Source organism: Liolophura sinensis, chromosome 13, assembly GCF_032854445.1.
Source record: "Liolophura sinensis isolate JHLJ2023 chromosome 13, CUHK_Ljap_v2, whole genome shotgun sequence".
Classification (NCBI taxonomy): Eukaryota; Metazoa; Mollusca; class Polyplacophora; order Chitonida; family Chitonidae; genus Liolophura; species Liolophura sinensis.
In genome coordinates this window covers 8,166,393-8,190,251 of record NC_088307.1, presented here as the reverse complement: position 1 = coordinate 8,190,251, position 23,859 = coordinate 8,166,393, and the positions used below count along the sequence as shown (strand labels likewise).

Genomic DNA, 23,859 nt, shown 5'->3' with positions numbered 1-23,859 from the left:
AAGGCAATGCATGTACAGATTAATTATCGTGAAATTCCATCAACGCAATTTCACGTTAGGTGGTTGACCTAATCGACATGAGAATATTTCCTGGATAAATTGGAACACATAGAAAAAACGTCCAGCTGTTTCTGTAACAGCCGATCTCTTGCAAGTGGAAACCCGCCGGCGTGTGTTATAACTTCCGGTTTGTCCCCTCAAAAGTTTATGTTGTGTATGTATTAACTCACTGTATATCCAAACCAAATAGGTATAGAGTATTATTAAAATGAATTTTTATTGTCAAATGAGATGGCAACAGGTATATTAGTATATCTACTCGGAGCCATAATTATTCTTTTCCTTATAACTGTAATAAAATACTAATAACATTAAATAGAATACAAAGACACAACATTGTAAGAAATATGGTTGACAACATCATCTATCTGAATACTGTACAGATATTGGGTATGTTACGTACCCGAAAGTCTTTAATATTAACAAAAATTCAATTTATACCAACAATGCTAGTTCACGGCATACAAGCCAGTTACCATACAGACACACAGATACAATTTCTAGTCCACGTGTGTAAAAAAAGTACTCAAACAAGATCACTATCTTCAGGCAAATGAGATAAGAATTTCGCCCAGTACTCTTCAACTTTTTGTTGCACAATGCATGTCCAAATGAGAGCGATATCATCGGTGTAGCAAGAAAATAATTTGCTAGCTGTATCATAGTGTACCCTAGAGCTAAGAACGCCACTGGCTTTTTACTCTTAAAGTTTAACGATGCAATCTAATCAAGTCAAAAATGCAACATATGTTTCTATACATATATGAGAAAAATCGAATAACCACTAATAGTACAGTTCTCTTCAAAGTATATACGTATATAAACATATACAATGAATGCACGAATTTTATAGCACAAGAACATACAGGCCTACATAGAAGCATCAGGTGATTCACTAAATGTTGAAATCAGTTTGACTGAGTAAATGTCAGAGTTAGTGTGTTTCTTTACAGGTAATTCATTTTCAAAAACTGCATGACGATGGCCTGCCATTCAATTCGAGTCATCCCGTGGGTTTCACACAAGAAAACGGTCAACCTCAGATCTCGTTTGGTCAGGTGATTAACCGGGTACCGCCACATAAAAAAGCAAAACACCAGTTACATGTGTTTAGTGAAGATAGGCCTTTCTTAAATACAAATACAAACACACCGTCGTCGCAGTTCCGGCTTTGTCTTCTAAATTACTGCTTGCCAGAATATACGATCGGTGCAACTCAGAAGTAATCCTTCAAAGTATTCAGTGTGACAGCAGGCAGATGTCTGGGAGTGGTGATGGTTGTCTTGAACAGCTATTTCGGTCTTCCGAAGAGTTGTCTCCCTTACTCTTAATGGTCAACTGCGTTCAGCTATCGTAACGTCAGCCGACATTACGGCATTCGACCAACATTGGTCGATAGTTCCTGGTCGTTCTCCTGTAATCTATGAATGTTGCTATGACCTAACCTCTATATGTGGTCAGTGTGGACCATTTGCATTGGTACATCTTAAGTGACTCTTTCACAAAGGAACTCATCGCGCTGCAGAATTATTGTAATGTTCATGTTCTTCGTGATTAATATTGTGGTGTGCTGACTTTATCGACAGAAACAAATCTTCAACATTTCGAATGTTTGATGTTGTTGTTTACTGCAGGGGTAGAGAATGAAAACAGACAATTCTGACATGCCACATGGCCATTTGCAGGCCCATTAACTATACCTTGCGCACTTCCTTACCATCATTCCTGATTGCAGGATTGCAGTGTAAAATTGGAGCCAGCCCAATCATGTCTGGGCCTATGCATCCCGTAATCTATCCATTATGAAAAAAACAATGCTTGTAAGGAATGTCCATGACGGTCTTGTGACCTGTTCACTTATTCATCTTTGCGTTAAAACTGTGATGCAGAAACTGGAATAACTCTAGTGACTGGTTAACAAGGTTGCTTTGTGATCAATCTGATGAAAATCAGATCGTATGTATACCGTTCAACTAACAACGATCTGATACACTTCCTATCCTCGGCGCGATTAAGGAGTGTGTCTCTTTCAGACAATCACAGGCGCGATGCTCGAAACAACGCAGCAGTCACGAAGAGAGCCAAAACTGGGAGCAACTTACGGAAAGTCACGAAAAGTGAAGCAACAGTCAAGCAACATCTGAGCACAAAGCAAATCGTACCGTTTTATTGATGATGTACTCTCATCTGCTAGTTGTTTCACTATGACGAACTTAAATCTGCAGAACAAACACTCGCTTAAAGGAAAGCGATAATATGTTTTCCTTGGCATGTCAATCATGATGCCGAGCCAAGCTACTTCCGCTGCAAGGAAATGGGAATTCCCCTTTTTTCCGAAAGACGTCGGCCTTTTCCGCGGAAAACGAGGTCTTTAGAAAGCCTCATATTGATTGGTCACTACTGACGTCAGTCACCTCTGGTTGTTTACGTCATCTCAGTTCATCGGGGGTCAGATCGTCGATAGCGAAGCGATATACATACGATCTGATTTTTATCAGACTGCTGTCAAAGTAGGATTGCCTACAAATGGGAAATACTTCATCAAGTGGCTTAGATCGAACTACCATGCACTGGACCAAGTTAAATATTGTACGAAATGGATGTTAGCCTCTATTTACTTCTCTAGATGATACTGAAGAAGTCCCAGAGTTGCATGTCAGGAGAAAGAAATGTAGATTCATGATGTTCTTTGTACAAAAAGCAAAAAGACTGGTCGAACTGGTCGGACTCGGAGTGGGTAAGACACAGGACCACTGTTGTGTGGTGGTCGGTACACGTAGGATACACACTGATAAAAACAACATGCCAAGATGCCATTAGCCCAAAAGCTGCCTCTTACTGACGGATAAAGGCCTGCATCATATCAATGGGCAGAGGAAAAATGATGGTGGAGTTCTTCTCCGCAGAGATGGCGTTGAGCGTCTGCAGGTAGCGCAGCTGGAGGGCAGCGGGCGACTCGGTTATGACGTCAGCAGCTTCTTTAAGGGCGCGCGAGGCTTTCTGTTCTCCCTCGGCAGCAATCACCTGCATTTAGAAATATGAATACCATGGATATTTAAATTTTCAAGAATATCTCACTAACTCTACGGCTGTCAGGATAATGCTAAATAACATCTGTAACAACGACGGAAACCGGCAAACTACGGATTTCCCAGAAATACGCTAATTGACCTAAACTGGTCAAGTTGCTCATTTTACCGGATTATGAAAGTTCTGCTGATCTCAGAAAGGTGTTGATGGGTTTGTTTTTTGAAGATAAAGAAGATGTAGAGGTAGATAACTTCAAAAACTTTTCATAACATTTATTTACCTCTAAAATAATTTCGTGCGAAATTTTAGATCATTGTAGCGTATCAAGCCACGTCGTCAGTGAAGACCAAATGTAGTTCGTTTTAACGTTTAAGTGTTTTCCTTCGCTCTTAAGAGTTTGTGTACCCTTATATATCATGACTGGTTTATGCTTATCCAGCCCACCTTTTGAGAAACTGAATATCTCTTGAACTTGTTCAGCGCTTGATTAGATGTCAGTGACTACATGATTTACCAAGTGACTTAATATTTTACTGGCTAGACCATTGTTCTTATTAGTCTATTCACAAATGAAATGAACATGAAATATAACGTGAAAGTTTGCTTTCAATTCCATGGTTATCCGATTATCACCTGTTGGGTGAAGGATAAGTCTCCTCTTTCCAGCATCATTCATAAAGGTTGTCTGCTTCTTTTTGCATGATTCCGTCCTATTTTCGCATTTTTATTTCTTTGGTGGTTTGTGTTATACGTCGTTTTGGGAACTGGTTTTGCCATTATTGACCTGAAACGTCCTTATTAGTTGAAGGTTGGTATACGAATGTCTGTTTCGACGCATAGATTCATTGATTTCAAACCTCCATGTCTTTTCTCAGAGTTATGTCTTGTCTTTTTTTAACATTCGCGTGATATCCATTCTTACGTTTGAATTTCAACACAAGTTGCTTCTTTGAGACCTTTCACAGTCAATTGAAATGGTGCATTTTCTAGCCTTTGGCATTGCTGATCCAAAAGACACAAGGAGATTTGAAAACCAAATGCCCGTTGCACAAAGCTGTCTCAAAGTTGCCTCAAGTGCATTACCGTGACGACGTATCTTTTCACTGTATGATGTCAAGGAAATTGCGTCAGGCCCAGTTTGCCACTGCTGTTTGGATCCCAGGAGCCTTCACATGATTACTCTTATGTATCCAACAACTCAACGTCACCAACACCATCTAAACAGTAATCTACATATTCCCTGACCAAGGCCAATTCTTACGTTGTGTGTTAGCGACTGCAGGGTATGCACGCGTACCGGCAAGACTACAGACCGTTCTCTCGTAGCTGAAAGAATCATCCGGAAAAAATTTTTTACCCACCTTGGCGCGGGCATCACGGGCCGCCTCGGCCTCAGCAGCCATAGCTCTCTGCAACTGAACAGGCAGACGAACGTCCTTACTGGAATGCAAACACAAGATGTCATATTAAGGTGTAATCTATACATGGAAACGTCATAGCTTAAGGCAAATGCAAACAAAATATATTTCATGTCAATGTATATGAAGTCATCGGACCTGAGGGTGTTTGCAAGCAGATGTTTTACATTAGGGTGCATGTCGTCAGAGCTTGAGATGACTATGTAAACGTTTTATACCCATGATGACGAAGCGACGAATCTGCATGAGCTGAAGATGACTTTACAAAAAATTGTTTTAGAGCACTTCCATATTGATGTACATGAAGCCGTTAGACATGACTTTAAAAAGAAGCCACATGAAGCCATCCGCAGTCATGGTAACTTCACAAAGAAATATCACATATTACGTACATGATGCCGTCAGATGTTCCAATAACTGACGCGCTACTTTGAGATGTAAACGTAGATAAACGGCCAAAGTGAATTTTCAACGAGGAGACAGGCAGAAGCACAGGATTAGGCATTTCATTTTTCTCACGACATGTATTTTGGTGAGTTTTGTCGCTGTCAGGGTAGGTTATCAGATTAACGCCTGGTTGTTAATGACAGTGGTATACTGTGTCATATGTAAAGGTTCATTTTATGTAAGCATACATCATGTTTCACAGAATAAATGGATGTTTCTCGGTGTACATTTTACCCTCATCCACCTCAGAATACTCCAATCTGTAACCTAACCCGCGGTATCAAAAAATTGCTAATAGTACAGGCACAATTTAAATTTACAAAATCTCACTTACACTTCTACTCGTTCCACTTTGATCCCCCACGGATCTGTTGCAACGTCCAGGGAGTCCTAAAGGGTACAAAAAAAGTCAGAAACTGTTATATACTAGGATGCTTGTATCAGTAGCGTTTTAGTGTCGCATACATATGTACAAACTAGGCTGGGTTTACACGATGGTTGAATAACAGCTGTTCAATGCCGTGCTCGAGAAGTTTTCACATCTTTGACGACAGATTATGGGTAGACAAGCCTAAATCCACCGACATAAAGCTGCAGGCCAAAAAATCAGGAAGCTCATGCTGGTTTCCTCTCCGGTCGTACACTGGAAGATCTGCCGGAAACCTGTGTACGTTATGGCTTACCCTTGCGGCTCTGCATGGCTTCCTCCCATCATAATGCTGGCCGCGGAACAACAAAATATTCTTGAGTACGGCGTAAAAACCCCAATCAAGTAAATAAATAAACAAAAGGCCAGTGTGTACATTAAGGAAACTAGGCAGTCCACAGATTAATGTAGAATTTCACCGCATACATGAACGTGACAAAATCCCATAAGGTCCAAGACAAAATGTCCACAACCGACAGACTGATTGGTGGAAATTCACCGTGTTTCCCAAGATCATTTATCATCGGGCACACGGCTTATGGAGATTCGAACCGTTTCCAGAATGTATTCTTCTCCCGACACACGGTTTACGGCGATTATGGTATATTTTCTGAGAACATCATTTTGGAGACTCAACCAATGTTCTCCAACATTTAGCACCTTCACTGAAAACTCTGGTATGTTTACAAAAAATGTTCTTCATGACAGAAATGGCTAAACAAATAATCCTCAACAGAAACACAGCCTATCGTGTTTCTTAATGAGTGAGTTTAGGTTTAACGCCATATCGGGCATTTTGCAGACCGTGGAGAAAACAGACACCCTGGCACGTTCTGGTAAGTTTTTAAAAAAAGCTACAGTTACATCTTTACACCAGACACAAAGGCACTTAAAGCCATAAAGGCTCACCTTTATTTAACTATGTAATATAAATTTCTCTGGCGTCAAAGACACCTTCCAAGTAATAATTTTATAAGGCGACGTGTGTTAATACGAGAAGAATTTATACGAAACTATGATTTTAAACTTTTTGTAAAATGGATCTCAGAGTTATACACGAACTTCCGATCAAGACAAACTTGCTCTGAAGTCCTAGGTTTTTACCTGCATCGAGTTGCTGATTTGTTCCCTATCAGATAGGATCTCGCTGAGATTTTTGGTACCGAGGACGTTGCGGAGCGTGGTCTGTGCCAGCAGGCGGGTGGAGCGGTTGGCATCTTCCACGTTGGTCACCGAGATTGTAGCGTTAGACACTCGGTAATAAACCACAGCATCCACGGCTACTGTCACAGAGTCCTTGGTCAAAACCTTTGATAAACACATGTTTAATGTTTAATTAACTGGAAGATGAAGGAGTTTATATACACTTATATACAGGTATTTTTATGATATGGTAGAATAATAATTAAGGAAAACTGTGAGCCTGTCTCTTTTTTCAAGATCTTTACATTCCAAGAGGAGGTTCGAAAGTGTTGTTCAAATCAAGGTATGGCATGCAGATGTTCGCCGAGCAATATATATATGGGTGAGTCTTCATAGAATTAATGGTCGCTTAGACAGTACCTGTCTTTTATTGACAAGGATTTTTGTGAAATATAACAATTCAGTTCCGTTTCCTTTAGAACTGTGTATGTGCTGTTTTTAGTCGAAGAGTGGATAATTCAGACGAGATTGGATTATAAATGAGCGATAATATAGCATTCCAGTGGGACAGAGACATTCACTCAAGAGATGCCTACAAGATTCTCTAACCATATTTTTGTTAATATTTCCTTTTAATCACTTAAGAATATCGAGTTTGCAAAATCTCAACAGAATGTAATAAAGTTGTAGGAAGAAGTACATGTGTATATGTGTGCAACTAGCCTCAGTAGTTTATGGATTTATTTTGGGTTATTGTTCAATAACCGTTGCTACTGCTGCAAGGCTGTAATGGGATATATAAAACGGCGACGGAATGGAAGCAATAATAAGGTGAATGGCAATTGGAAAACCAGCATTTGCCAACAGTTCCCCAAATCTGGGAGTAGAATATCATATATATATTTATGTCTACATGTAGATGCTAGTTACGAAATATGCTGTCGAGCTCGAAATCGTACTGAACGAAGAGCAAGTCAAATACTGAACGTATAACAAACTCCTGTTGTATTAACTGCAAAATTCTGGACTATTATTATATTTGAAGTAAAAATTGGGTGTGTTTAAGCTATGTTTTTCTGAAATACTGATATTATATTGACAATGTTGTTTGTTTTTTTGGGCTTACCTCTTGAGGGGGCACATCAAACGACACGGTCCTCAAGTCAACTTTACTGTATGCATCAACACAAGGGACGATGAAAAACAAACCTGGAAAAAACCGGCAGATTTTTTAAAGGTATGTGTATAACGAATGACAAAGAGTCAAGTGGTAAATTTCTTACATTAACTGACTTTATTGACAGTTTGGTTGCTGTTAAACGCCGTGCTCAAAATTTTTTTCTCTGGTCAGATTTATGACTGGATGAAACTTGAATACAACTACAACATTAAATATCATGAAGTGCGAGTAATGTTGCTAATATCAGGTGCTTGTCTTACGAGACCTTGTTTGGTCTTCTGGCCCACAAGAATAGCCAAGATATTATCAACCATAGTTAAGAAATATAAACAAAGTGATGACCAAAGATCATGTGGGCATTCTTTGATAATCGGCCTACCTGGGCCCTTGGCTCCGCCTGTTAGGAGTCGCCCGAGTCTGAATATAACCGCTCTTTCGTATTCTTGAACCACCTGGTGAAGATAAAAGACAGACACATAGTCGTCATATACAGTGGGGAGTGGGCGACGGACGGGGGCTATGTCTATATGGCAATACCGCCGATAAGCAAGGAGTCAGTTTACACTGTATGTATTTGTGTTTCGAAGTCGGAGGTTTCGAAGTCGGGGTCCCGGGATCAAACCCGGCTCGGGTCATACCAAAGATTTTCACGCTTAGCACTCAGAAGTTAGAGCATGGACACAGAACTGGTTGTGACTGGTTGGGTGGTCATGCCTGATGTCTTCGGCATGATGCTTCAGTGGGCAGCCGCACTTTGGTGTTATAGATTTGCCTTGCCACAAGAAGACTCAGTGTATGTACACACACACACCCCATAACTGAAACATTGGTAAGCACGACGTGAAACTCCAAGCATACACACACACACACACACATATTTATCCCTTTCTTATTCTTGAACCACTTAACGAAGACAAAACACACACACAGTAAACACACACAGGGTGGAGCATGTCTCCATGGCAATACAACCAGTTAGCAAGGAGTAATTTTATGTCCTGCGCATTCTTGAACCACCCAGCGAAGGAAGAAAGACACACACAATGTATCTGTAAGCACTGCTACCGGTTGGCACATAGCCTGATTTATATTTATGCCTTCTTCCGCTTAACCCATGGCTAGGGGACATATACAGGTATTCATCGTGTTGAGTAACATCACCACCATGAAAACACATACAGTAGTTCTCAAGCGCAACTGATATACCGAACAACGATATAATCTGATATATATATATATATATATATATATATATATATATATATATATATATATATATATATATATATATATATTCGTGAACTGTCGCTAAGGTTGCTTTGGAAATGTAGTGAGAAATAATGCGACAAAAACACTTAGTACAACATGATCCTATTTTACTGAATTTCCGAGTACTTTCCCCATCATCAGGTAAAGTGGCAACTGCAAGTGTGTACAGGACTGAAGAAATATAAAACACGCAAACAGATCTGCCTGTATGTACAGTGGAAATGTTCCTCGCAATTATCGACATGTAACACCCTTTCGCTAATTACCAGTGTTGCAAGAATGATAGACATATCGCTCAGACCTAATGCGAAATGGTGGTAGATAGTGCGCAGATTGACATATTTCGTCAATAAATGCTGAAACACCAGGAACAGATCTATTTATTTATTTGATTGCTGATGAACACTATACTCTAGAATTTCTCACTCATACGACGACAGTCAGAACTAATGAACATGCTGAGGATCAGTTATGCGTTGTGTTCTGTAAAACTCCCATACAAGTGTCATTCAGTACAACATATATGCCTAACACCTTGATATATGATCGATTTTGACACGAATTTATCATTTTCCCCTCACTATGAATGAACCAGCTGCTCATCTATTGACCAAAAACAGGGCGTAAAGATATTTGTTTGAAAGTCATAAGACGTTTCATCCATCATGCGCAATTTGAAGCAGTAGAAAGAAATACAACAAGGAATATATCTGGGTCGGAATCCTCACACAGCAGGGAAAAGTCGCTTCCGATTTTGTCTTCTAATTAAACGCTGCTTTGAATTAGCCGTGTTTCAAAGCTATAATGGAAGGCAGTATATCAGATCTGCATCGTACAATAGATGCAACCAAGAGGCCGCTCATTCTCCAACTGACCCAGCTCTCAATTACACAAAAGCACAAAAGGGTACTGCCCGTTACCATAATCCCACCGAGATGTTCTCCTAATGACAGACCGGGGATGTAATTGGATGCCTTCGATGTAATGGTGTCAACATAGGTTAGCTATCAAAGGGGAGATAACCCGTGTGAGCGAGACGATACATAACGTTATCGAGTGAAATCAACACGACAGGGTTAGAAAGCACAGCACATAGAATATGCGCATGGCCACGCTGGAGGAAGAGGGGAAAAAACTCCTATGATGAAATTGACCGTTGTCTTGGGAAATCAAGTGTGCGAGTTACCAGACATTGGGAAAATAAATCAGAGGGAAGAAACAATTGGAACTGACAGACAACCAGATATCTTAAACTGATACAGGAAATCAGAAATGCGGAAAATTACTGCTTGGTTACTGTATTACATGAACATGATGTCCTTACAGACACGAAAAAAATACACACAGCCTGCTAATTTAAATATAAAATGTCTAAGTCAAAAGACGTGTCCAAAATTCGAGGTCAATCAACAGCTTTAGCTCTAGAACGAACACTGAATACAAGTGTGTACTTCATATACATGTATTTCTATGCAGCAATTTATACGCATTACACATTTAGTACGAAACACACCAGATGTTAAAGTAAGAGGGGGAATCGTAGCAGCAATTCTGGATACACAATTCAGTTACGGTACTGAAGGCTTCCCAGTAGTATGTGTGTTGTTCACAATAACCATTAATATTGCTTGATAGATTGACTGACTGATCAAGTGATTATTGTTTAATCATAATCATTTCTCGCCTGTATGACGGTTTTCATGTTGGGTGGCGGAAACATCAAACAGAAACAACGCTGTGCGGGATATACTTCTTCAGTATTGCTTATACATTATCAAGTCGTGAATTCATCGTGGTGACATTACACATTTAGAAGCCATGTAGCACTGCAGAGCATCCACAGCAAACCATGTGGCAACTGCTACACTTACACCATATTATTATGCCGCTGTGGTGTATGTACAATGTGTGTTACTTGGCAATCAGCACAATGTAATAACTGCACTGTGGTCAGAAACCAGAGGCTTCATTATTTCTGCAGCATATTTCAGGCTTACCTTGATACAGAGGCAGAGTGAAACGGGGAAGGTGATACAGATGAGGAAGAGTGACAATCCCCATAGGATGTATCCACAGCATCCAATATCTCCATCCTGATTGCCCTCCTGACTGTCTCCTACAAAATATAGATAAATACACATTGAACATTTGCCGCTTCCTGGGACCATCCTCCGACGGCTCTTTTGATATATTTACTGCATGGTCACGCACATATTTTCTTAAAAGGATCATGACGAAATCTGCGCATCAACAGCGGTACGTGTACCAGTGGTACACAAATTACTCGATTCGTGTGTTGCTATACCACAAAAAGTTATGTCACAATGTTCTGTACCACTGGTACAAAGTAGTTTTAGAGAGTAATTCTGCTTGTGCGATTCTACTATGGGGGCGAGCAATTCACTACTATCTGGGCTTAGCCATCAAAATATAGAATAAATTCTTAAATCAGTTAAACTGACAAGGGGCAGGTGTTCACTAATTGCGTTCGATCATTTACCAACTTTCACACTGTTTTCGCTGTTCGGGATTTACTCGTTACACTGTAGTCATTTACACGACGGGAGAAAATCCTCTAACAAATTCTACCCTTTTAACAGGACCAGTGAATCTGAAAAAATTAACCCAATCGCTTTATAAATTGACCAAATCACTTTCACAAACGGTTAAAAATCTAATGCATTTATGTGTATTTTTTTGGAACTTAGAAATTTGTCAGTTTTTACGATGTCGTAGTTTTAAGGACGGACAAAAAGTGCCTGGGGTAAACCAATTATTGTGCGAAATTACCGACAAAAATTTCCTCGCGTGATGTAGAGATTTGCATGAATTATTGGTGGAAGACTATTATGAAAATCGTTTTCATCAAACGTAACACTTCGCAAATGGTCCCCACGAGCGTCACCGATCGCCAAAACAAACAAGAGAGCCGGCAGTTGTCCAGAGTCCACTCAAATACTAGTACAAATGACTATTGATTTGGTGAGTCTCCAGCAAGACCTCTGTATAATGCAAGGCCGCTTTCAGGAAGCTGACAAAACCACTGAGGATATTTTTAAGTCGGAAGAATAGTGTTCTATTAAGTGGGAGGTTCAACTTGCTTATGGGCCCATCCAGACAGTTATAAGAGGTAAGCTAAAGCTACATCAGTGTAAGTCTGAACAGTCTGTCTGCGATAATACTATACACGAAACCAGAATAGCAAAACAAAAGTCTAAATGACATAGGTCTGGTAACAAGGTACATCAACCAGATGCTTACGGCAAGGATTCTCTCAGGTAGCCTTCCGCTTACACGTAGTACTTTATACACACCTCATAGCACATAATATCCGGAAACATTGATAGAATCTTGGAAAGCAGAGCATCACAGCATCAGTCCAAATGTGGACTGATGCAACCAGAAATATTGATAGAATCGTGGAAAACAAAATAGCACAACAGAAATCAGAATCATGTCGATCCAGACACATTATTACCTATGCTGAAGCCAGAACATACGTTATACTGACAAGACAGTACAATGCACACCATTATAACAGATATGTATTCATTTTATGGTTACGCCATACTCAAGCAATTTTCACAAATATGATGGCGGTCAGGTAAATTTCCCCAGGTAAACCGGCGACCTTTTTATGGACACCTTTCAGAAACTATAGATTTCACAAACGGGCACACGAGCTTTGTTGACTGGGTATTATCACCAAGGCCTCATAAACTGTGTATTTATTTACTTGATTGGTGATTTACGCCGTACTCAAGAATATTTCACTTATACGACGGCGGCCAGCATTATGGTGGGAGGAAACCGGACAGAGCCCGGGGGAAACCCACGACCATCCGCAGGTTGCTGGAAGACCTTCCCACGTACGACCAGAGAGGAAGTCAGCATGAGCTGGACTTGAACTCACGGTGACCGCATTGGTGAGAGACTCCTGTGTCATTACTGCGCTGGTGCACTAGTGCGCTAACCGACTGAGCCACGGAGCTGTGTGTCTTAATGAGGGGGGTGGGGGGGATTGTGTGGGGGGATCTTGTGGTGGTGAGACGTGGGGGGGGGGATGTCTGTTTGCGTGTTTTATTGTTAAGTGCCTTATATGCAGCAAACCAAAATCTCCACTAAAGTATCAAAACATTTCTGTGGTTATACATGACGGAATGTTTGTTGTTCCGTGGCTCTCTCCCCTATCATACATGCTTTAACAGCAATCAACGCAGGCTAGTAATGATAAAAATGCATAATTTATGAGACTGTACGCGAGATTTGTGGCAAAAAAGTTGATCACAGCAAATTCAATCGAACGTTCAAAAAATAATCGTCCCGTCTGTGGACGTGTTACCGTTAAAAATGGGTATTAGAGTACCTGTAGTTTATCAAGCGGATCGCATTTATAAAGTTGATATACAACTCTTTCAAACTTTAAAATCATTTTAACACTATAAATAATACGGGTTGGAATCTCCAGTTTCTTGAAAGACAACAAAATGAGCTATTCAAATACAAAAAAAAATTGATTAGGCTAGAAAATATGGACTTTTCCTAAAAATCTCCGGTGTAGCCTCTTTAGGTAACAGGAAATCGCATATCTGAGTTAGCGCTGCTCTTTGTGGGTGACCCCAAAGAGACTGATTGTCAGAGCGATGGTTAGAAGGTGTTTTGTTTTACATAATTTAGTAAAAGTCACAAGCTTATATACTGTCTCAGTGGATGCGCTATATGTCATGCTAATTATAAAATGCACAGTAGCGACGAATTTCCGGTTAAGTCCAATCAGTCCTGAACAGGTGGTCAGCTATCAGCCAATACGTGCTGACGAATGGCTTGCATAAGAACTCTGGACAGAGAGGACCGATAGGCAACACAAACGATCACACTCTCCGCCACGTTCTCTTGCCGTCTAAATCAGATTGTGCATCTCAATTACTCCGTTTATTCAGAGCTCAGGCACTGACAAAACACCGTGGTTTAGGAGATAAATAATATAACAGACTATTTGCTGAAGATCTCGCGGATAGCTGGAGCAATAACGAGTTTATTTTCGATGCTGCGCCGAGATGCGTCAAAATCGCACGGTCAAGTCTAAAAATAGACCAGCCTGAGCTGATCCGGGCCAAGAGCACGGGTTACTGACAAGTGCTATTGATGGGCAGCCATAGAAGCCGCGGCGTGTTAACGTGAGAGTGATCTAGCCGTGCATCGCTAACTAATCAGGCGACAAAACCTCGGTGAGCACTCTACAGAGGTTTTCACACAGACAACACATGCCAAAATGGCGATGGTCAACCGCTTGGATTGACAACCCCGGACAACCCATGTAATATATGAGGTCATAATCACCAAACCATGCAAACTACACGGAGAATAGAAGTGCATCATCCCAAAAGTGTGCTGATAACTGATTGAGTAACTGGCGGCAGTCTGGTTAAAATCAAAGTGCTTAGCAGCGCCATACCATTAAGGTAAACACACACACATCCCTGTTTACATCAAAACCTCTAAGCAATGGACATATATCTCAATCTAAAAAGGACTTACTTTCTGGTCTTCAAGAAAACGTTTTTTACCATTACGTCTGTGTTTTATTTAGTTCTAGTTTGCTGTCATACACACATACTCACGCTGATCGTCTTTTCAGAAGAGAAAGGACGTAAGGATATTTGCGGTATTAACCACTACAGTATCATGACTAGATTTGGGAAGACTGGCATATATGATTTAACAGTTTAAGAACGCCGCGTGCTCTAACAGTCATCTCCGTATACAATAAAAAGACAGCCTGGCTCTTCAAGGTCAATGTGGTTATTCTTCGTAGCGGACAAAATCCAAGCTTAAAGCCTTCTGCAGGTGTACTTTCGTATCAGGTAAAATCCCTTTCCAAATAACACAATCCTTTTTAAAATAAAAATTACGTGTAACAAAATATTTTTGTAACAAATGATTTCTTGGCAAATCATTTTCGAAACGAGCACAATTTTTTATGAGAACTAACATTATTTTCAGCGAACAAAATTTCTGCATAGAGCTCATAAGCATCTGCTTATAAATTTGTACTCACAACTTTTTCTCGTGAATTTCTCATAAGACGATATAATGAGAAGACTATATTACAAACCCACCACAGAATATGCCCATTGCATAATATACCTTACGTTTCGTTGAAATTGCTATGTTAGACTATTAATTTACCTTCAACAGCAGAAAATCGCATTTTCGGTTGTGCATACGTGACATTCATGCTGTCCAAAGACATTGTGTTCTGGTCGTCACTTGGGCGCATATCGGCGTAAAGTGGTTCGTCAGGAAGACGCTTAAACTCGTTAAGATTGCCCTCGAAGCCGATGTCCTGTGTCCAATTCTCTAGCTCAGATGTGGACACATCAGGCCCTGGATTTTGTCGAGACGTAGGAGAAGACAACAACGACCTCTGGGCCGCACACACCTGACTGAATTCAGAAGCCTTGTTTTCTTTCATGCTCGTGCATACCACGCCTGACTGATTCGATCTAACACCTCCCATGACGTCATCACTGTGCGGAACCGCGGTGGACGAGTTCTGAGTGACCTCAACCGGAGGCCACATATCTTCGGTTTGAAGGAGAGAGTCTTGACAGGTGGAATGTCCCCTTGTGGCGGACGCGTGAGATTCCGAGTCGACACGGTTATACTGCGACATTTCTTGACAATCGGTAAAGACGTCTGCGTAATGACCACTCTTCACCCTTTTGAACAGATCTCTTTTATTGCCCTCATCAGCATCGATCACACACTCTTCTTCCGATGTCAGATGGTTATACTGATCTGTTGGAATTGCGTTACATCTTTCGTTGATCCTTTCCACAGACCTCGTAGGTTTGTAAATATTCTCTGTACGCGCAACTTGTTCCTTGGTGATGTTGCTGACATTAGCGTACGTTGGTGTTTCCGCGCTGCCGTCGACGTCTTGATAGGAACCTTGTTGTTGATGGTTTAATATCTCAACCATACCATCGCCAACTACAGCAGTTTCATCCATCTGTTGGTTGACCAATTCCCGTCCCTCAAAGTCGGGAACATCACCTGGGTGGCAATGGGGAAAGTCCCACACAGGGACGACCTCTGCAGTAACTGGCTCTTCGGTCTTGGGTTTAGGTAATGGGTAGTGTTCCGCATCCTTGGTCGGTAAGGTATCGCTTAATCCACTGGCCATGGACAATTCGTGCTCACTCGGAGCCTCCGGAAAGCCTTCATTGGGATCCATGGCACTCCTATCACATACAGGAGACTCGTTGGTTCCCAAACCTGCTGTGTTATGTCCAGCAGAGGTCTCCGTGATCCTTGCTTCTTTGTTCCATACACCGGTCATGAACTCTCTATCTACCCTCAGCCCGAGCGAGACCGCAGGAATCGTCCCTGGTCCCAATACCTCTGTATCACAGAGACCAACGGTGGGCTCAATAATCCCAATTTTTTTTTCTGTTGACTCCGGTGGGAAAACTTATCACCTTCACATGTGAGCGGTGGTAGACATCGGTGGTAGATTTGCGGAATCCCTGTTCTGTTCGTTCAATGTTCTGGTTTCCAGAACACAAGTTTCGAACAGGTGTACACAGCTGTTCTTTTAAGCTGTTGCCACCAACCTCTCCCAGTCCATTTATACTCGGCTTAATCAAATTTTCCCTCTCGTTTTTGGCTATATAACTGTCTGTTTAAACGAAAGGAGATTTGTCAGCCTAAATGACGTTCACAGTAATAAAGCGTTTTCAATCCGTCATCGAGGAAACTTGTTTCCGCCCTGTCACTTCACGATAATGACTTTATCATTTCACAGGCGCTCGTCCTATGATAATTTATAGACAGTATGAAATGTTCCTGGAATACCGTGAATCTTTCGTGATTTCGCCACCGCTGAAACAGGAACGCGGAGAATGTCTTGATTAAGACAAAGCCACCCAAATAATGTAGGATTCTTGTCTTCTTCCGATGTGGAGGAATAAAATTGCCTTTCAAAGAAGATAGGTCTGGCTTGGTTTTTATGACAGTACTAACGGCGGTGTCATAACCAATACTTTGACACATTTCCCACCAACTGCAGGTAAAGTTTTAGTATAAACTTGACATATATTCCAGTACACCATTCACAGAGTTTCGTTTAAGTAAATCTGGAATTTACTTTCCCGATTGGTTCTAATCATCAAATACATTCAAGTCTTCCATATCTTCAGGCAAAGGTTCAGCTCAAAGGAGACCAAAACATAGTCAACTAAATAATGCAATATAAAAGAACTACAACTGTGGTTCAGGCTTGCTGTACGTCATCGTCAATGTCGTCAGCAGAATAAATAAATATATATATGTATATCCAAGTGCTTTGATGTTTGGCGATAGACAGTCGCTTCTAAACCAGCGTCCGATCAATCTCATATGCTAGTCTGATGGCGAAATATTTGGCCCTAATATCACAGTGCTTCAGATACTGAAGCTAGACAAAGACGAACGCAGATCAAAGCCTGCAGTTCTGAGATGAACGTTGTGTGGTTCTCCACGTCACTTCACGTCAAATACTCGAATAGTCTCTGAATTAGGCAAGATTCACCCACCTATCCAGAACCGGTGATGGCCCAATGAGACGTTTCCATGACCACGTGATACACTTCGGTTACCAAAATGAAACGTTCCCAGAATCACAAAAGATTTGTCAGAAATATGATATAAGACTATCCACATAATCTCTTGTATGATTTCGGCCAAGGAAAATGGAAATTTGTGTCTTTGCATTCAAATATATTTGTTATGCAATCAAGGATAAAGGGATAGTAAAGGACGCCGGCCGTGCTATGTTATATGGCGTAACAACTTTACTTTTTCACTTAATGCTAACTGGGATTCTGAGCACAAATGCTAGCCGATTTCCTAAAGTAAATAAAAAGGGACCATAATCCTTAAACTTAATCTAAATGATATAATTATGTATTTGCTTTCCGCCTGACGAAGTCAGAGAATCCACATCGCCGTGATTACGAGTTGTTCTATTCAGAGACAAAAGCCCGTCGGATTTTTCAGGGATTTCGTTTCTCGCATGTCCCTGTTCCAGTATCTGCCAATCAATGTGGTTAACTGGGTTACCGATTAACAAAAGCCTTACGACTTCACTAAAAAAATGTCCCAATTTTAGAAACGTCTAAATGGAATTTACGTCAATCTAGAGCCTGGTTTTGTGTTAGACATGCCGGGATCTGCTGGAGAGTTGAGTAATTAAGAGGCAGTGAGCGATGAGAACATTAGCCTCAAGCCTAGAAGCTCGTTTCCCTTAATCCGCATAAAATTAAAAAAGTAAGAATTCAGACGAGCTGGCTTACAAACTTATTTGTATTTATTTTGTTTATTCTTTTGGCGATATTTTCTGTCTGAGCTTAATTACGACAATAAAGGCGTTCTACTTTTCTGTGTGCTATAGCAATGATTTGTTAGCACTTCATACGGCAGGAAAACACAGGTAAATGCCGTTCTGTACAATCTAACTTCGCCCAGTTTATTGCCGGGTACAAAATAATTTGCTGCTGTTCAACAGTGAGATGCTAGGGTGAGAAAAAAGGATTTGTAGACCCGGTGTCAGTATAATGGGACTGTGTGGACAATGTCAGGTGTCTTCGGCGTGATACTTCGGCGTAAATGTAGCAACGTTTTGCCGGCATACAATTTCCCTTCCTTAAAGATACGGTTTATATACACACACAGAACGACTTCTATGCTGAAAATCTGTCACTATATCCTCTTCGTCATATGACTAAAAATTTACGCCACAAACCCCCAAAGCATACACAGACATCCATTAAAACGTATGCACTCCAGCTTATAGAGTTTCTACCTTAATTTGAAGGTTATCACCTTCCAAACTCGGTGTACCTGTAAATGTTTATATGTTTCTAGCAACAGATCCATAAATAACAGTGTACAATTCCAGTATTTACCGTCTTTGGTCAGGGTTTTAGTCAGGGTTTTAGCCAGGGTTCTGGACATGTTAATGCCAAGGTCCCGCTTCATTAAACCTCACACCTCACCACCTTCATGCAACTGAAATATTGTTTGGTATGGTGTAATAGTCCATAGCTGTGAGATTCCGTACAAAGTCCATTTATCTTTGTTCTCAGGCCCCAGGTAAAGTGAATGGTCCAAGCTGGGAAAATTGAACGTCGGTCACATGACATACCAACTGACAGGCCAACAGAACAGGTAAACAGAGAGATGGACAAACAGACATATCGACTTATCGAACCACGTGTCTCGGTTAATAATATGAACAACTGTCTTTCTGGTCGGATTGCTTATGTGGAAAATACAACCAAACGTCTTGTGCTTTCTCGAAGATGAAATATCATCCGATGATCAATAATATAGTCGCAGCTTTTCTGTAAACATAGAAATCTATATGTAGCTTGTTTCACGGGGCGCGATGAATAGCCGTCTCCTGCAGCGTTAGCATATGTATGGTAAAGCTCCAGGAAACCGAATGTTGGTATCAGTACATAGATGCTTAGGGTACCGTTTTCGGATTCACGTAAAGGATTTCGGATTCAGGTTTATTTCGGATTATTTTGATTTATTCGATGTATTTGGTTGGTGTTTTACGCCGTACTGGGTAACATTTCACTAATTCGACGACGGCAGAAGGCTTTATACGCGAGAAAACTCGGGGGTAACCCACGACCATGGGCAGGTTACTGGCAGGTTCGAGGCTGGGTATTACGTGAATACCATGAGGTAATAGGAGTTATAATTTGGTAATACTCTTATAATGACCCAATATTAATGACAAGTATTTCTCCGGGCTCTGCCCCCTTTCCGCCCACCACAATGCTGTCCGACGTCGTATAAGCGAAATATTCTTGAGTACGACGTAAAACACTAATCAAATAAATAAATCAATGGCCAGTAGCCCGGCATAGCTATTATCAGCCAGATGTCCCAAAAGGCCCTTGGCTACTTAAGGCTCTAGATCGCTAATAATATTGCTGCTGGTTTAACTTCTGGTCGTTGATGTTGAGCACATAAACAATGATATCAGCGCCCTCAATAACACGTCATCTCGTCGTTACATGATAGTACTGGATGAATTACACGATTGCATTGGATGTCTCGTAAATTAATTCGATAGCCCCAGATATTTTTAGAGAATTTTCTGTGAATGTAAAGATCTGAGTGCAATGAGTTTGATAACCTAACAGACAGGTAATAGTAAGCCTAACAAAATGACTTTCAGTCTTTCCGACAGTTATTCATTGACTGATTGATTAAGTCAGCAAATTTATTCATATCCTCAAATTATTTGTCCTTTCACCGCTTTTGAGAGTCTCGATAATGTCTGTGATAAAACTGCTCCATTACCCGCCACAATTTGTAGTTCATTCCTCAAAATTTAAAAAGCAGATGTGTAGTCTTGTACGTTTGTATCCACTCTGATCGTGGATCATTGGTGGCAAAACACCATCGACGGCGCTCGAATGACCGTTTCTATCGTTTATCGTTCGTTGAAGACAGTTGCCTTCTATCACCAGTACGGCTTGCACACATGAGGGAGATCTCCAGTAGCTTGCCCAATGGTCGATGGTTTATCCAACGAATCTCGGTTTTCTTCTCCGATAAGAAAAAACAGACCGTCATGGTATATATTAAACTAGAGCAAGGTGTATACACAACAACCAAATAAATAAATATAGACTACCCTCGCCCACACTCAAATCTAAATCTTTTACATTCTCCTTCTACATCAACAGTATCATGTACAATCAAGAAGATTAACCGTGCCATCTTGAACAACATCACTTGTAAACTTCACCAGTGATCGACATTTCTTCCCCAACACTAGACAGCTCTCACGACTGCTAGTAGAGATACACTAGTCTTGGACACACAAAAGCCACTTTGGAATGCAATTCTATATAGTGGGCAAATAGTCTTTATCTATCCACTCTAATTCAAATCCCGTTGCATTCCTTCCCTCTATTGCCCTTCAACAAAACTGTCTATTCAAATAAATGATATTCGCAAAAGTTGACCTTGGTGTTCCTAATTACCACCAGACTCCGTAACGGTAAATTATACGCGCTAATTCCAGTTGTAATGTTAGATTGCAAATCGTTAAGAAGTAGTTTACGTTGACGATTCAGTTTAACCGTTCCTATTCGACTGAAGGTTATGAAATGCAACTGGCAATGGGCGTCATGGTGATAAATAGCGTCGATCGACAATTACGAGCCCAGAATCGGTTTGACTTCAGATTACTAGGGCCTGTGTAAATTAGTCTGGAACCAAAGCTGAAGAATAAAAATCCTGTCCTGTGACAGGTCATTATTAACTCTAATTCAAGCTTAAAACCAATCAGAAATATTAATAGCTGTTAAAAAATCAACTTAGTCGAAGTTGAAAAAATAAACAAACGCTAATGATTTCCAAAATATATCAGAAATGAATGACAATTATACCTTATACAGAGAGTAAAAACATCAGTTAAAAATCCTCATAAAATAACGAGAGTAAGCGATCAATATATCCTGATTTCCCTGGCAAGTCAAGCTTCAAAATATTGTCTTAAGACGTCACTTTTTTGTGATTGCTAATGCAGATGTTCCACTATAATCTTGTTGCTTTTCCCTCTGCCAGCGTGATCGGTCTGTAATAACATCAGCTCTCATTATCAAAATCCCCACAGAATAGCCGACATGGCTTAAGTTCATTCATAGATTATACATTGTACATTCAATAATTCGACGATTCCACAGCGGTACTTAATCCACATGAAATCCAACGAAAATTCGTCTGTCTCGGAAAATTTTTCCACCGTATGTTCCCTGGCCAGAGAACACAGTCGTCTATATGCTCACTTCTCTAAACTGTCTTCGTATTACATAAAAAATAAGCATTGCTATTGGGGATACACAGCAAACAAAAACCCGACCCTGCCACCACGTGGTTACGTGATGTCTAGTACTAACTGGTGCTTTTAGTTAAAGTTACCAAACTCACTCATCCCTCACACTTCAAAACCTTACCGAGGCAGAGGCCACGAGAATAGCTTATTTCAGTACAACTCACCACGGGCAATTTCTTATAATTCCTCATGTTGTTTACGCGCAAGATGTAAAACATACATGTGCAATGCCTCCTGTGTTCCAGCTGTCATAGCTCGGCTAGACCTTGACTTGGTCTGAAGCTGCGATACTAGCAGGCTTTTCAGTCCGGCTGCCGTGGACTAAAATAGCGTTGTCGAGTCAGACGATGCTATGATCTTTCCGAATATGCTGTGTTCGGTTGAAAATGGCGGCTGAGAGAGATCTAATGCGTTTACCGGACTTAAGCTATCAGATAATCAAATGTGGAGGAGAGGTTATTGTCTTCACTGTCACAATGTGAACCTGTGCAGAAGTCCAATTTTGCTCATAATTACTTCTAATTTAACATTCGCCCTAACAACCCAACGACCCAACTGCATGCTCACGAGAACTCCTATGGACGAGACGGATATAGCTCTGGGCCGCAATTACGTGGCACTGGCGCATGAATATTCTCCACAGAAATGGTGTGGCAATTTTGAAAGTCGTCAATAAAATATCCAGAATTCTGGCTTCAAACTACCTTACGAATTGTACGTGGAAGAAAGGTGAACGGTTTATCAGCTAAGGAAAGTGAACGTGATTTACACAAAGTGGTTCAAAAATTGTGGCATCCAATAGTTTGACAACGACAACATAGCCGATCGTTCCTTGCAGGTGATCGAGTAACCGGTTGGCATCTGAAAGAAGTCCCACAGAAACAAATAGATTGTATGTATAACTTGTACATGTAGCTGACATCTTCACGTAGTCTTAACAGAGAAAGTATGAATATTTCTATTTTCGAATGTCCAATAACCTTTCCTGTTTCGTATAGTGTAATGACGCGAAGTTTCAAAAGAGATCTTGTAAAAGAGGGTCCACCAATAAGTCATTGTGCTAATGTCGGATTAATACAGTTTGCATAAAAAATATCTACGACGTACGCTTCAGTGGACAAAATAAGGGGCAAGAAAAATAAGCATTTCCAGCTAGAACTTGCTATACACGTGCGCTTAGAAATGGATTTGATTTATTTATTTGTTTAATTATTTATTTGATTGGTGTTTTATTTGTTATGGTGAGAGGAATTCGGACAGAGCCCTGGGAAACCCACGGCCATCCGCAGGTTGCTGGCAGACAGAATCTGCGTGTAATTGCCCTTTCAAAAATGCATCCCACGATCGAGAGGGCCTCAGCCACAAGACGGATAGCAATAATACCGTCCTCCCATAAGATATCTTGTCGCAGCCAAAAAGTTATCATAACCTCAGCGAAGCACCCACAATAGTACGAAGAGTTTCTGTTGGGTCAGACCAGTGTCAATTGTCTACCCTTGCCCATTAGTGATACGATTCGCCTACAATTGTTCAGTTAAAACCAGTTTTGTAGCACTGATCCTGAGAGGAAATTGGGTTATGGGTGGATCTACATTTATATATTTATGAATAACGTGTGTAGAAGAATAGTTCTGAGTAACTGAATGATGCATGAGGTTTGTCATTGTACACGGCATACATCCGCACCCACAAATTTCTTTTGCATTTGTGCAAGAAACAATGGCCATGTTCTTTCAGTCCCCTGGGAAATGAACAGAAAGAGGGGGTTGCGTTTTGTAATTCGGCAGTTACATACCCAAACGGTATTAAAATGGCAGGGACGTTTGGGAGTTGGTTATTCCACATAGAGTAGGCCTCCAAATTGTATATCAAGTTTAACCATGGCTACGTCTCCAATTAGTACGCATATAGATTAGTATAACCGAGTTCGTTTGTGAGCAGTTTTACCAATGATAATTAACTACAGGGGAGATTGTGG

At 40.7% G+C, this 23,859-nt stretch overlaps 1 protein-coding gene across 2 annotated transcripts in view; it reads right to left on the bottom strand.

Annotated features, from left to right (window-relative positions):
* Nucleotides 1-253: 253 nt before the first annotated feature.
* LOC135480148 (mechanosensory protein 2-like) overlaps nucleotides 254-23,859 on the bottom strand; it is a 36,286-nt gene continuing 12,680 nt past the window's right edge. For both annotated transcript variants that reach the window (XM_064759911.1, XM_064759912.1), the window contains exons 2-8: nucleotides 10,972-11,090; nucleotides 8,085-8,157; nucleotides 7,652-7,734; nucleotides 6,487-6,690; nucleotides 5,290-5,345; nucleotides 4,452-4,530; nucleotides 254-3,084 (exon numbers count right to left, since the gene is read on the bottom strand). In XM_064759911.1, coding sequence (XP_064615981.1) covers nucleotides 2,896-3,084; nucleotides 4,452-4,530; nucleotides 5,290-5,345; nucleotides 6,487-6,690; nucleotides 7,652-7,734; nucleotides 8,085-8,157; nucleotides 10,972-11,090 — 803 coding nt within the window. In that variant the 3' untranslated portion in view covers nucleotides 254-2,895. The remainder of the gene's footprint in view (nucleotides 3,085-4,451; nucleotides 4,531-5,289; nucleotides 5,346-6,486; nucleotides 6,691-7,651; nucleotides 7,735-8,084; nucleotides 8,158-10,971; nucleotides 11,091-23,859) is intronic.